General features: G+C 46.9%; 1 protein-coding gene across 2 annotated transcripts in view; it reads left to right on the top strand.

The window, feature by feature from the left end:
* The first annotated feature begins 8,925 nt into the window (after positions 1–8,925).
* The window catches only part of ECPAS (Ecm29 proteasome adaptor and scaffold), a 100,624-nt gene continuing 93,854 nt past the window's right edge, over positions 8,926–15,695 (top strand). The window contains exon 1 of one of the 2 annotated variants that reach the window (XM_028506366.2): positions 8,926–9,213. In XM_028506366.2, coding sequence (XP_028362167.1) covers positions 9,192–9,213 — 22 coding nt within the window. In that variant the 5' untranslated portion in view covers positions 8,926–9,191. Of the gene's footprint in view, positions 9,214–9,481; positions 9,843–15,695 lie in introns of those variants that run through there. The other variant, XM_028506362.2, reaches the window with a different exon arrangement.

The following is a 15,695-nucleotide window of genomic DNA, read 5'->3' as shown; positions in this document are numbered from 1 at the left end:
AAAGCTCTGCAAAGGCTTCCCATTTCACTCCGAGTAAAAAACCATGTTTTTACAGAGGCCCTAAAGCCTATGGAATCTGGGCCCCCACGACCTCCCTGGCCTCTCCCCCTTCTTCCCGGCTCGGGTCACGATGGCCTGCTCACTCTCCCTCTCCCTCCAACCTGCTCCGCACATCTGGCTGGCATGCTCCTCCCTGAGGTAGCAGAATGTTTCACTCTGCCACTCCTTCGTATCTTCCGAGTGAAATTCTCCCTCCACTCTACTTATATCCAAACCCCACCCTCACCCACCCACTCCTGTTTTCCCTTCTAACCCATCATGTAATTCCCTTATTTATTTACTACTCACTGCTGTCTCCTTCACTTGAATATCAGTTCCACAAGGATAAGCAATTTTTATCTGGTTAGCTCCATGGAAGTACAACCTCCAAGTTCTAGAACAGTGCCTGACACAAAGTGGGTGCTAAATAGGTATTTGTTGGCTCTCTAAATGGGCACTTGTATGGATTACTAGGGACATAGCAAAAAGGACTGAGGAACTTGTGAGAGAAAGACATTCTGGGTTGAAGGAGTAGGGTGGGTCGAGGCCCTGAGACTTTAAATGGAAAGACCAAGCTCAGCTAAATGAAACCAGTGGGTTCGCCTCAAAGGCAGCAAGGCTAGCTGCGGAGATAGGGTTACCTGCAATCAAGAAGAAGCTATCCCAGTCCCAGGGCTGAATGCATGTTCTTCTCCACCTACCTCTGCTTGGCTGGCAGAAAATGGACAGGACATCAAGCTCAGGAAAGCAGAGGAACATGAAATGAAATTGGCTCAGTTGTTTAACTGGGCAGGCCAGAGAAACTTCTAAGTAGTGGTCCTCAAACTCTATTGGACTCTATTGGACTTTTCAGAATCACATGGTGTTCTTCATTTGGATACAGATTTTTGGACTCTGCCCCCACACAACCTGTTGCAGGTGATCCTTAGATTACACCTTGAGAAACAGCGCACCAGTTGGAATAGTCTGTAATCAAATGACATGCTACATATGAATAAATTACCAGGAAAGAATGACCCCTTCTTGGAAGTGGTGGCCAGACTATAAATTTTGATTAAAAGCAATCATTGTAGTAAAGTGTGGTGGATCGTACACCAGTAAAAAAAGAGCCAATGACAAACCAGTTAGTTTCACTTGTAAACAAGCTAGCGGGTGGGATCTCTAACTAGCATAAGTGGACTTAGGAATACCTTAAGCAAATAAATGGGCTTCTTGCTTGTTTGTTTTTCAGCTGTTTGGGTTTCGGTATGGAAAGCAGATTGGAAAGAGGTAAGGCTGGAGACAAAGCTGATGTGATAAATCTCACATTTTGTCTGTGAGATTTATCAGTATGGTTGCGTGTGGTTATAAATCCATGGAAATCATTTGTTTTCATTGCTGCATAGTTTTCCCCTATGACCTGTTATTTATATTGAAGTTACCTGTTTTTTTACAGCTCCTTGCCCAGCCTCTGTTCCCCTGTACAGAGTGGGGAGTCAGCATGTGTGTGTGAAAGGGCAGGTCTGTCTGGTTTTCCTCCCTTCCTTCTAGAATCACCCACGTTAAAGCATCAGAAGAGGTCCCGCATGCCCCTCCCACCCCTGCTGTGCAGAAAATGACACCCAGGGCAGGGAAGGGTCTTGCCCAAAGGTCACTCAGCTGGTAACTGGGCAGCTAACTGGCTCGGAGCAGATGCCTTTCAGGAGGAGGAAGCACGCTTCCCCCTTAGCTGGAGGGAGGAGCACAGCCTAGGCGTTCAGGGTAGGAGTTTTAAAAGTTGTTGCTTAAGTGCCAAAGTCTATCCGAAAGAAATGTTACAGGTGAAAGAGGAGCATTCCTCAGTGAAGCCCTGTATGCCAGACGCGGGCAGCCTTTGAGACGTCCTCTTGGGACCCTGCGGCTCTTTCAGTATAAACTGACTCAGAGACACTGAGTCCTCCCGTCCTAGTGCCTCTGGCCTTGGCTCCGCCGAGACTCCAAGAATCCCGGAGCCAGTTAGAAGCTGTGCTATTCTTTCTGGGAAATCTGACCATCTCCTGGAAAGAAAACAGCAAAAAAAAAAAAAAAAAAAAAAAAAAAAACCTCTCTTGCCTGGCTCTGTAGGGCTGTAATGGGAGAGGGCAGTGGGAGTATCTTCCAAAAAGAAAGAAACAGCAAGCTAGCAAGCAAGCTATAGCACAGTAAGGGTCCACTAGAGAGAAAGAGGATGAAGATACAGAGCAAAGGATCCTATAGAACGAAGACTGAAGAAGTAGGAGGAAATGCACAGATGGAGAGATGACTTACACCCGGAGCCAGGGTCCACTGTTCGTTGTAACAGAAGGGAAGGAGGCAAAGAGGAATGTAGATGCAACAGGTACGTGACTGCTGGTGTTTGGTGGAGTCAGCTGAGAGGTCAGCAGGAACAGCGGGTGGGAGTGGGATCTGAAGCTTGATAAGAGTGGATTAGGTTTGAGATAGCTTTCAGGGGGTCAGTATGAGCTGACTAGGAAAACACTGAAGGATTTCCCTGCAGTGTTAGAGACCACCGATTTATGGCGCATCAATATGTACATTGAGTGATTTTTCTCAAGAAATGCAAAGTACTCCCAGAATAGGCATAGAGAAGAGGGATGTTTGTGTTGCTTCAGGCGATGGGGTTTTGTAGGGGGAGTTTGGCAGGAAGGCAGTGGATCACGGGGCTGAGCATATGAGCAAAAGGATGTTTGAAATGCAAGATGGAATCCAATTTAGATAAGGAAAATGAAGTTAGCTAATATGAAGGAAGGAAGTAGAAGGATCAAAGGATTAGAAATCAAAGCTTAACAACCAATATACTCATGCAGTTAAACATACACTTGCTATGCGATCAAGCGATCCCACGTCTAGGTATTTGCTCACGAGAAATGAAAAGATATGCCCACCTGTGTGGGAATAGTTATGGCTGCTTTACTAATAATTGCCCAAAACTGGAAATAACTCAAATGTGTAGCCACTAGTGAACAGATATTCACACCATGTAAGATACTACTCTCTGTTACTATTCAACCACAGAAAGGAATAAACTACTGATATGTGCAAAAATATAGCTGAATCTCAAAATCAGTATGCTGAGTGAGAGAAGCCAGACCCAGGAAGGAATGCACTGTGTGAGCCCATTTATATACCAGTTTAAAAAAGACAGAGCTACAGGGGCAGAAAGGAGATTGATTAGTGGTTTGCCAGGCACTAGGAGTGGAGAAAAGGGGCTTGAGTGAACTTTTTAGGGTGATGAAAACACCCCAGTGTAGCTCAATTGTGGTGGCGGTTCCGTGATTGTGTATGTCTGTCAACTTGTATGCAACACCCGTTTGTCAGAGAGAACCGTACACATTAAAATGTGGATTTTGCTGCCTGTGAATTATACCTCAATGAAAGCATATTTGTAAAGGACTGATCACAGCAGCTTTTTTTTTTTTTTGGTAGTAGTTAAAAGCTGGAAACATCTCAAATGTCCTGCAGCTGGTAAATGGGTAAGCAGTAAATGGTGGTGGGACAGCTGGACAACAGGACATTACCCAGCAATGAAAAGGAACCCACGACTGATACTTGCCACAGCCTAGATGAAATCTCGAAGTGGAAGAAGTCAAACAAACAAGCAAACAAGCCCTGGCTGGCATAGCTAAGTGGACTGAGCGCGGGCTTCGAACCAAAGCATCGCAGGTTCAATTCCCAGTCAGGGCACATGCCTGGGTTGCAGACCACGGCCCCCAGCAACCTCACATTGATGTTTCTCTCTCTCTCTCTTTCTCCCTTCCTTCTGTCTCTAAAAATAAATAAATAAAATTTTTAAAAAACCAAGCAAACAAAAAGAATACATAGTCTGTGATGCCATTTATATACAATCCTAGAAACTGTAAACTAATCTTTGGTGCCAGAGAACAGATCACTGGCTGCCTGGGAAGGGTGGGGGTCTGGGAGCAGAGAGAGAAGGGTTATGAAGGTCCATTCGGAAACCTGTGGAGGTGACAGAGATGTCCATGATATCATTGATTGTGATGATGCTTTCGTGGGGATACATGCATGTCAAAACTCATCCTTACTCTTCTTTAAATATGTGTAGCTTGTTGTTTTTATCAATTAAACCTAGATGAAGCTTAAACATTCGTCACTCAACACACCTGGCTTTTCAGAGTAAAGAACGGATGTACTGGAATCATTGAGCCAGAGGCAGGATGGCGGTCTACTGGGTGGGCTAGCAGAGGGGAAGGCTCTCGGCAGCAGGAGTGTTGTAGGTGGTGACCAAGTCTGGGGTGTGGCTGTGGGAGTGGGTCACTGCAGTAGAGTGACGGTGAAGGGGAGAGGAGAAGAAACATTCAAGGGACTGAAAAGCCAGTCTGTGGGATGGCTCCGTCAACAGGTGTTGACATCCAAGATGCTCCAGGATTGAGGATGGAGAGGAAGACGTAGGTAGGTCAAACTTTGGTCTGGGAGTCCCAGCGAGGAGCTGGGAAGATACTGGTTCTACCATCTCACCGAGTGGAAGGTGAGGTGTGAGAGATTTGGCAGTTTGTATGGGAGCTGCAGGGGGAAAGGCATAATCAGATAAGGTAGGAAGTGAGCATGAATTCGGTGAAGCTGTTGAGGCTGTAGGGGTGTTTGTTAAGTACTAAATTGAGGGCTTAGTGGAGTTTTGGGGGTGATTGTGAGAGGTTGGGACAGCCGGACAGGAATGTACAGAAACATGGGGTTTGCAGCACAGGAGTAGAAAGATCCTGGTGGGGTGTGGGGTGGGGAGGGGGGAGGCAGTGAGGGGAGGACTGAGGATTATAAGAGAGACAAAGCATTGCTTAGCCTGGGGGTAAACTCAAATGGGGTTTCCCCAATTTGTCTGTTAGTATTAAAAATATCATTCGCCTACACATCTTCCCTGCCTCATCGACATTGGCCCCATCCAGTTCCAAAGGTAATTTGGGCAGAGGCACAATGCACCTACCTCTGTGGGGCTTGCATTTAAACAGTCCTTTGAGACCCTGAATACAAAGGCTGGAATCCCGTGAACACATGCTGGGCGCTCTTGGCCCAGAAATTAGTTCTCATCCTCCGTGCTGGCTTGTTGCTGGCTTGTTGCTGGCTTGTTGCTGGACACTGGATGTCAGTCTTCTCCGCAAGGCCCCTTGTCTGGGCCTCAGTGCCCTTGGAGACAAGAGACAGAGAAGGGCAGACTGTCATGTGGCCCCGTGATTTTCTGATTGTGCCCATCTTTCCCAGTGACAGCTGATGTCCTTGCTGGCTAAGAAGTGTTCACCTTTGGCTTGACCTCAGCTGGTGTGTTTCTATTTGCTTGACAACTTGGCTCTTGTCTTTGCTGGCAAACGTTCTTTCCTGTATTGCTTGTTATAAAGTACTTCCGCTACTTTTTTTTTTAAAGTAAGTAGGTGGGAGGGGAGAGGTAATGAATAGGTTTGCTTAGCCCAACATGTTCAAAACCCATTTTTTCCCTAGCCTCCAAACCTATTCCTGTCTTGGTTAGGGACATTATCTACTTTGTCACTTCTCTAAACTGGAAATCTCAGGAATGGTCTCCCTGTCCTTTGATCCCTACATCCCATCTCTCTTTAATTGCCTCTTGAATTTGAAATGGAACTTTCCATTTTTATTGATTTTCATCTGAGATGTTGCAATAGTTGCCAGAATAGTTGCCCTCCCTGTGTCCCTTCCTGCACATTTATTAAACATCTGAGGATACAAATGAATTGAATAAAGTATGAGAGTTTAATGCAATTGGGAACTAACAATCAAGACCAAAAAAATGAATGGCAATGGGTTACTTAACTCCTATTATCTTTCATAAAAGGCAGCATAGAAGTTTCCCTGAGAGTCAAACGTTTTCCTGGTACCAAATTCTAGGAAAAGCTATTCCTTGGGTAAAGGACATTAGAAAACATAATGCTGAATTTCTTCAAATAGATGATCTTTTTTAGAAATTAAAAAATGTTACTAATAAAGCAAATGGCTCTGTGAGCATGAATAAAAGCCTAAGGCGGAGAGCACTACCTCTGGGGGATCTAACCGAGCCAAAGAAAACAAGGCATTGGGGAAGGCAGGAAATACTGAAAAGTGCCTTCAAAATTGTGAGAAGTTATTTCCACTTGAGGATTCTGTCTCAGTATCCTGGGTGTTTCGGTGTAGATTAGAGACATTTGCAGACATACAAGTCCCCAATGTGCACCTCCTAGCCTACCTTTCTAAGAAGTTCCCAGATGAGAAATTAACAAACGATGGCCCCTAATCCAAATCCAGCCCATCGCCTGTTTTTGTCAATCAAGTTTCATTGAAACACAGGCACGGTCCTTTGTTCGTGTGGTGTTTACGACTCTTCTCATGTTATAATGGCAGAGCTGAGTAGTCGTGACAGGAACAGTATGGCCCACAAAGCCTAAACTATCTACTATCTACTATTTACTACCTATTCCTTTACAGAAAAAGTTTGCCAATAAGGTGCACAAGGGAGCAGAAAGGGGAGATGATGATGGAAATGGGCAGACTATAGGAAGACAATAAAAGTGAGAGTAAGAATGAGTCAAGGATGGCAAGAGAGGGTGTTTGCAAGAAATGTTTGATGTTCGAGAGATGTTAGCAAGGCTAAGCTGTCATGAAAAAAACCTCCACCAAGTACTTGGTTGGCCAAAAAGTCTGTATGGTTTTGTCCATAAAATAAAAGACACATTTCTCATTTTTTTTACCAATAACTTTATTGGTTTGGATATTTTGAGTATGTTGGCTATCTCTCGCATGATATAACACTGATTGTTCTCAATTAATGTCTTGATTTGATCACTATCAACTTCAGCTGGTCTACCTGACCATGGAGTATCATCCAGAGAGAAATCTGCAGCACGAAACTTCGCAAACCACTTTGACATGTCCGATCAGCCACAGCTTGTCCATACACTGCCAAAATCTTTTTTTTCTTTTGCATTTCAGTTGCATTCTTACCTTTCTTGAAATAATAAAGCATAATATGCGGAAAATGTTGCATATTTTCTTCCATCTTCAATATTAAAATGGCTGCACAAAATTCACCAATCTTGTTTTTTTTTTTAAAATGCCTGCCGATAATGACAGCTACAATACAGTCACAATACAATCTAATGAAGTTGTTTCAAATGAAGTTAAAGATAACTATGCACTACTAGAGTCATCTTATGGGGAAAAAAAGGAAAGCAAATGAGCTTTTTGGCCAACCCAATGAAGGGGTGGGGATGGGCAAAAATGGGTGAAGGAAGTTAAAAGACATAAACTTGCATTTAAAAAATAAAGTCCTGGGGATATAATATACAGCATGATGACTATAGTTAATACTGTATTGTATATTTGAAAATTGCTAAGAGAGGAGACATTAAAAGTTCTCATCACAAGAAAAAAATTGTAACTATTTGTGGTCATGAAAGTTCAATTTATTGTAACCATCTCATAACACATACATATATATCGCATACCTAAAACTCATACAATGTTACATATCAATTATTATTTTTTTAAAAAAGATTTAATTTATCTATTTTTGGACAGAGGGGAAGGGAGGGAAAAAGAGAAAGAGAGGGAGAGAAACATCAATGTGTGGTTGCCTCTCATTTGCCCCACCACCGGGGGTTCAGCCTGCAACCCAGGCACCTGTCCTCAGTGGGAATCAAACTGGTGACCCCCTGGTTCGCATGCCAGCGCTCAATCCACTGAGCCACACCTGCCAGGGCTCTTTTTAAAACTTCAAAAAATTTATTGATGAGAGAGAGAAACATGGATGTTGTTCCAATTATTTTTGCATCCATTGGTGGGCAGGGAGGTAGAGGACAATCTTTTTTTCTTCAGTATTGTATTGTTTGCAAATAGTTCCTTGTACACTGACTTTGTGACAGTATCAAACAAAAGAGCCAAAATGTCTTCAGAAAAAGGGGTTGGTTCACTGGATGTACTATGAAGCCATGAGCAACAACCAAAAAATGCAGTGATGTAGAGCTTTTGAATTAACGTGGAAGAATGTTTATGGGGGGAAATACTGATGCAGGACTTCATAGTGATTGTGACTCCCCGCCCCATCCAGGTTGTGTTTGGGGCTGCGCTCGTACGCAGGGAAGCAAGGGCTGTGGAGGGTACGCATTCAACTGTACCTGTTTACGTAGATTCTCTGGGGAGTGAGACTGGGGAAGGACTTTCACTTTTAATTTTATGATTTTCTGAATGACTTGATTTTTTTTTACAGAGACCATGTATACTTTCTGTAATAAAAGCAATAAAGGAAATAGTGTCTTTACTGTTGTGTAAGTACTTTTTTGGGGGGGGGTGGTCAACATTACACGTGGAATGGCATAGTTTTCTAGACATTAACTAGGGCTTTATAGATGCCCACTTTTAGGAATAAATGCAATTTTAATCCATTTAGAATCTTGATTTCTTCCTCGTAAAAAAAAAAGTATCTGATCTTTTACCTAATTTGTTAGGACAGTACCATCACTTAAAGCACTGCAATTATGCAACCCCTTAATTTGAATTTCATTTTGCAAGCTTTTTTTTTTTTTTGAAGTACATGACCTTATGGAAAAACTCAAGGTATAAAGTTAAAAATCAGTATATTCAAAGCAAATCACTCGGGGTACCATACGGAACGTAGGTATTAGAACAAACATTTAAAAAATAGCTCATGTACATATATACTGAAATTTGAACTTTAAAAAATCTTGGTTCATTTAACTCTCAGCAGTGCTTAGTGATTTCCCTTCACTCTGTAGTTCTAGTTCCTAAGAGCATCAGAAACCTACACTTGTCCTCAAGTGAGGCAAGGGGCCCTGGGAGCGTGGTCCCGGGTGGTTCGCAGCGCCGGGGCTCGCCCGCCGGGGATTGAGTCAGCGCCCGGCCGAGAAGTTCGGCGGGAGGCGCAGGGCGGGGCTTCCTCCCGCCGACTCTGAACCCGGCTCTACTTTTCCGAGTCCACGTCTCTTCCTTCGGACAGGCGTGTTTCTTCAGGTCGGGACCAGACAACGTGACAGCCACAGACCGTTCAAAAGGGAGCTTCGGCCACGCCTCGAGGATCTCCCCCGGTCGGGGCAGTCGGGCCCAGCTCGGTAGAGCCCCTGGCGGACCGCAGCGCGCGTCTGTGCGGAGACCAGTCCCCCGAACGCCTCGCTGCCGGGCGCTCACCGCGCGGCGTCCCCGGCATGGAGACCGGCTCGGACTCAGGTCAGACACCCGCGCGGCCGCCGCGCGCCAGGGCCGCTGCAGGCTGCGCCGGCGCGGCGGGGCGGCTAGGCCGGGCTGCCCGTGCAGGCCGCCGCGCGCCGGGTCCGCGCGGGGAGCGCTCACGGGCCGGCTCCGGCGCGCGGGGCGGGCGGCGGCAGGTGGGCAGGACGATCCGCGAGCGAGCGAGGGCGGGCGGGCGCGCGACGGGCCCGGCGGGGGGGCCGCTGGGAGGATGGCTCAGCTCTTTCTAAATATAAAACCAGCGTGAGTTGGGCGAGCGCGGCGCGGAGCCGCAGAGCCGCCGCGCGGGCCGGGCGCACCCGGGCTCGGCCAACTGACGGCGGCGGCTCCGCAGAGGCGCGAGGCTGCGGGAGCGCCGGAGTCGCGACCTCGCGGGGGACGGCGAGAGCGGCGCGTGCAGCGAAGAGGACGCAGGCGGCGGCGGCGGGCGGGCCTTGTGGGCGCTGCGCGGCCCGCGTGGCGCGACCCGAGACGGCTCCGGGCCCCTGCCGCCCCGGGAGCCGCGAGCCCCCGGCGCCGCCGGTCCGCGCCCTCCCTCTCCGGCCCCTCCCTCCCGCCGCGGCGCAACATGGCTGCGGCCGCCGCCTCCGCCTCCCAGGACGAGCTGAGTAAGTGCTTCGGCGAGCCTGCGGCCGCGGGCCGGAGACGGCGCCGCGCAGGGCCCGAGGGCAGAGGCCGGGAGGACCGGGGCGCGCTGCCGCCGGCGGGGCACCGGGCCGGGTGGGCGGGCGGCGGCGGCCCCGGCGTGCCCGGGGCTGGGGCGTTCGGGCCTGGCTGGCGGGCGGGCGGGGCGCTGGACGCCGCCGCCGGCGTTTGTAGGCCTCAGGTTTGCACCGTCACGTTGCGAAATTGAAACCGGAGCCCCAGGCGGAGCCACCTCTGTCCGTGATCCGCCCCGGCTCGGGGGTGGGGGGAGCCCAGCCCCCTGCTCGCGGTGCCTGGGCTGGCGGGCCGGCCCGAGCCCCAGGGTGGTGTCGTGCCAGCCCGTCCCGTCTGACCCCGCTAGGGCCCCCGGGTCCCAACTGTTGGGCGAGTTGGAGAGAGAGAGCTTTCAGGGAGAGGGAGAAGGTGCCTTTCTGTGACACCCCAGACGTCGGCGGCAAGGCCAAGAGCAGGAGGTGACGGTCACTCAGGTGGAGCAGGAAGGACGCGAGGGCAGCGGCGCGGGCCGCAGGAGGAACCGCGGAGTGACAGCGCTGTCAGAAAGGAGAGCCAGTGCACACTCGACCTTAAACGCTGCAATTTTCCGGGGGACGGCGACCCACGTTCAGGGAGAGCCGTGGTCACCCTGAATTCCAGGCCGCCACGCCCGCCGCCCGGGTTCGCCTCGATGCTTTGTGGGAAGTGTAGTCCCAGGGCGTCTCGGGCTCACGCTGGGGTCACAAAAATTGAATTTTCCTCGGACTAGTAAAATAGTAGTTTCTGATTGCGTTTGGGGTGGTTAGAAGAAATGCCCTCAGCTGAGTTTTTGTTGTCGTTTCCTCCATGCCGTCCTTCAGTTTAGGGCGAGAGCAAGAGAGGTGCTATTTAGGGATGCATGCCAGTGTTCCCTGGGATGAAGCGTAGGTGAGGTGTTCCGAGCTTTGTGAAGTTTCTGTTGTTACAACCCCTTCTGGATTTTCCATATGTAAGTAGCTATAAACATAATTTGTTTCTTAGGTGCTTGGCAGTTTAAAGGTACTTTTATGTGCACTTGCTCTCATTACTACCTTATGAGGCAGGTAGGTAGGAATTATCCTCTTGTTAAAGAGGAAGCAGGTTTAGAGAGATTAAGCGCCTTGCTCTTTTAACACAGAACTGGTGTGGCAGGAGCGGTGTTGGCTCATTGTGAAGCTGAAATAAACAATGGGCGGGACCCTGGGAGGGAAGGGAAGACCAGGTCTCAAGGACTGATAACCGCTGAGTCTATTACCTGTCTGTCAGTTCCGAGCTGGAGCAGCACCCTTGGGCCCTCCAGGGAGATGAGTTCTCTGATTCATTTCTTCCATTTTGTGGTGGTGGTGAAATACACATACTGTAGCATTTACCATCGAAGCCGTTTTAAAGAATCCAGTTCAGTAGGATTAAGTCCATTCATATCATGCAGCCATCACCACCATCCATGTCCCGAACTCTTGTCCTGCGAAACTGTAACTCCATGTACGCGGCACTCGAACTCCCTGACTGCTGTCCCCTCCCGTCCCCTGGCAGCCTCTGCTCTACTTTGGGTCTCTGTGATTTCGGCTACCCGAGGTGTCTCCTGTACGTGGACTCATACAGGATTTGTCTTTGTGCGACTGGCTTATTTCACTTAGTGTCATGTCCTTAAGGTTCATCCATGTTGTAGCATGTGACAGGATTTTTTTTTCCCTTTTGAGGCTGAATGATACTCCATTGCATGTGTACATCACATTTTCTTGCCCCTTTCATCTGTCAGTGGAAACTTGGGTCGCTTGTATGTTTCAGCTGTTGTGAATAATGCTGCTGTGAACACAGGTGTACAAACATCTCTTTGATATCCTGCTTTGAATTCCTTTGGGGAAGTACCCAAAAGCGGGGTTGCTGGATCATGTGGTAATTCTGTTTTTCCGTTTTTGAGGAACCACCATGCTGTTCTCCATGCGGCCACAGCATTTTCTGTTCCTGCCGTCAGTACACACGGATTCCGGTTTTTCCACATCCTCACCAACACATGTTGTTTTCTGTATTTTTGATAGTGGCCACCCCAGCGAGTGCGACGTGGTCTGACATTAACAAGTTTTATGCTGCGTAGTGTCTGAGTTCCTGCTGTACTGCTGAACGCATTGAAATCTGAACCACCAGTTGGAATGGGAAGCAAAACCAGAGGAATAATTAATTGGATATCACTTAAGATTCTGCAAATATGTCAGAATTGGCTGACATATTTGTGCATTAGATACCTGTTAAAGTGCTGGTGGTACTTGTGGCTAAGGAATTTTTAGGCTTTAGCAGGTACTGGAATAGTTAGGAACAAATAGTTCTGATCCTTTGTTTTCCAGGGTTTTGTTTGGTTGAATTATTAATCACCGACCGCAGATATCTGTTGACTTGATTTTTGTATTTCTTCAGGGAAGATTAAACACCTGGCAGGTGGTACCTTAGAATAATTTAACTTGAAGTCACAAACATACGTAAAAGTGGTTCATCTGACACTGTCTAAGAATTTCCAGGTGAACCACTTTTAGTTTCAGAATGGCTATAATACAAGGATAGATGGCTGGCAAAAAGGTGCGTTTTAAAATTCTGCCATGAAAAAGGAGCTAAGTGTTGGAATATTTACTGGCTGTTATTTTGGACTGGTCAGTGATAATTAAAGCAAACTGCTAGATGCCAGCATTGTTTTTTTCCCTGATGTTTTATTGTAAAAATCTTCAAAAATACAGAAAGGTTGAAAATGAGCATTTATATACCCGTTACTTAGATTCTACATTTCATATTTTACTAGCTTATCACGTCTGTCCCATCTTTCAATCCATGTTTTAAAAATTTATTATAATTATTTTTTTACTCAAAGAAGATCGTGGTGAGATATACCTAACATAACCATTTTTAGTATGTTCAGTGACATTATGTACTGAATACATTTTTGATGCATTTCAAAGTAAATTGGAGACATCAGTACATTTTCCCCTAAATATTTCATCATTAGCCTTATTTTAAGTGCCTCGTATATATTCTTTCACCTGTCTAAGTAATCCTAAGAGCTAGGTAAAATGACCCCTGTTTTACGGGATGGAAAACAGGCTTTTTAGGTCCCCGAGCTCCCGCAGCTGGTCCCTGGCAGAGCTGGATCCCCCTGTCTCAGTCTCCAGTGTGCTCAGGACCAGCCCCCGGGCTGAGCTACCTCTGTGTACCCCCGTCAGAGTGTTCATGCCGGTGAAAAGATGCTCTGCTCAACGCCCTGCCAAATGTTACTTTCATTCAACTACACATTCGACTGCTATTTGACCTTGCTGCGGGGTACAAAAGAAACACCAAAGAATTATAATACTGTTGAGGAGAAAGAGGAGGACTACATAGAAATAGACATGAGTAAAGACCAAAATGTGTGATTGTATGATGTAGATAATGCTAAAGTAATATTATCATCTGTAGTTCCAGGTCTCTGTTATTTAGAGACGTGTAGCTGATAACACTGAGTCTCCATAGATTCAAACAAACGTTTTTTACTTTTACGTTTGAAATGATACACATGTCGTGAGTTTAAATTAAATCTAACCCTGCTTTCAGGTGTATTTGCCACCACACTTTGCAGGAGCAGCTGAGTAGAATTGACTATGAGTGTTGTCTTATTTTATTTTATTTTTTGGAGCAGTGAGTATCATTGATGTGAGGGTTGGAAAAAGGTAAGCAGGGTAATCCAGAGTTGGGATTTGTTAGAATTTGTTTTCACAAATACCGTGTAATTGTCACTTCGAGTCAGGTATTGTCATAGGGTAAGAGTAAAGCTGACGTGAAGTCCTCGCTGTGTGTTCTCATCACTTTGCATGTGTTACCTGATTGCAGCCGCAGCAGTGCCCCCTGTGAATTCGCTGCTGTTACAGTCCCAGTGGTGGGGCTTCCGGCGTGTCCCGAGTTATCTACCGCTTGGACTCGGGTGCTCTGATTCCTGTCTGTGCTGGTTCTGCTCTGCCACTCTATTTGTTCTCTCTGAAAGGGAAAATACGCAATTTATAGCAAGATCCACATGGCTGCCTCCACACCCAGGTCTTGCTAGCTTCCAGAAGAAATCCCCAGCAGTGTATAAAATGTGGCAATATTCTGATGCTTATTGGATAGAACACACTGGAGTTGGAGGTGAGGTGGCAAAAGAGAGAACATCTAGTTCTGATTGTTAAAGGCCGTCCAGACATGTAGTTTGTGAATCACTTAAGGTTATGGCCTGTAGTTTTCTTTCTTTATATAATTGTTTAGAATGAAATGAAACTAAATGCAGGGCATGCGAGCTAGTTTTCCTTCTAATATTATCCTCTGCCATGGAAAAGTTGGCATTGTAGTTACATTTTAGCAGCGGGTAGAGATTTCTGACAGAGAGAAGGAAGCCTTTGAGACTTTTCACCTGGTCAGCTGTTTGTGGTTTCGCATTCTGGGCTTTGTAATTATAAGGCATCCTTAGTGTCTGATCCTCATTGGGGCAAAGACAGTTCGTGAAAGAGCAACAGCCTGCAATCTCAGAGCACACTGATCCTGTTCAGTCCGACCATTTGACTCAGCCGTGGGAAACTTCAGTTGCAGAAGTTAGCCAGTAACCAACCCGTCAGGTCCTTTCTGGGAGAGCACCCGCCCGTGCCAGGAATCCTGGTGGCTCCAGGGGACGAGGCGTGGAAAGCTGTGGCGGGGAGCGTGGCTCTGTGGTGCTCTCCTGACAGCCGCGCATGCAAACGAGCTGCTCTCTGGCAAGAGGCTAACTCAGGGCTTATCATTTACATTTTGGTTACTCAACCAAATAGGAACGTTAAAATGGAAAACAACAATAGTTCTGTTTTTTTTTAACTTGTAGTTTTCACTTCCATCCCATTCTGTTTTGCTGATGATTTCAGCAAACTGTAATGGTTAATAAGGCCAATGTCTGTGAGAAGTGTTGGCGCTAGGGCATTCGACCTTGTTTAGAAGATAGATGTTAAAAGTTGTGGGCATTGCCAGGGTCTGATCCAGAGTTGCTCATCTCTGGTTTCAGGCCTGGCCAGTCTCTGGCTTGATGCTCATCACGGGTACGGCCTGTTTTCTGCACACATTTATCAATTCAATAAGCAAACTTTAAAATTGAGTGACATATTTATGGTCCTGTCCTCCCAGGGCTTAGATTCAATGTAGGGACAGATTTATCTGTAAATGTAAGTAACCAATACAAAGTGTGCTGTGAAAAATGCCTGACGTGGTTCTTGGGAACATCAAAACGTGAGACTAGCATTCTGGCCCAAGGGAACAGCAGCTGGAGCTAAGATAGAGGTTGGAGAATATTTTGCATTTTCAGAGAAAGGAGGTACTCTGGAATGGGGTTGCTATGGCTGCATGAAATCCCCGGGAAGGAGATAAGATTTGGAGTTTGACACTTGGCCCTTTCTGCCTTTTATGGTTTGGGATCTCGGGCAAATTACCTGACCTTTGTAAGTCTCTGTCTTTATCACAAAACTGGGATAATAAGTGTAATGTGTGTGAAAATGCACTGCGTGCACAAGTAAGCTCTGTAAAGATTATTAGTATTTTTAGTGGTGGGGGCAGGAGGAGATGAAGCTGGGAAGGCAGATTGAGGCCAGGAATGCCAACACAATTGGTTTGGACTTTGTTCTGTAGACCGGAGAGAACCATCAAAGACTTTCAGGCAGGGCTGTAACATGAGTAGGTCTGTTTTAGAAGGATAACAGGTGGCAGGGGTGTGACACTGATTACAAGGATCCAGTGACCGGGGCCAGCAAGACTGATGAGGAGGGCGTCCCAGTGGCCAGCAAAACGTAGTTTAG

This window comes from Phyllostomus discolor, chromosome 3, assembly GCF_004126475.2.
Source record: "Phyllostomus discolor isolate MPI-MPIP mPhyDis1 chromosome 3, mPhyDis1.pri.v3, whole genome shotgun sequence".
NCBI lineage: Eukaryota > Metazoa > Chordata > Mammalia > Chiroptera > Phyllostomidae > Phyllostomus > Phyllostomus discolor.
The sequence above is the reverse complement of the archived record's forward strand: the minus strand, read 5'-3'. Positions and strand labels throughout refer to the sequence as shown.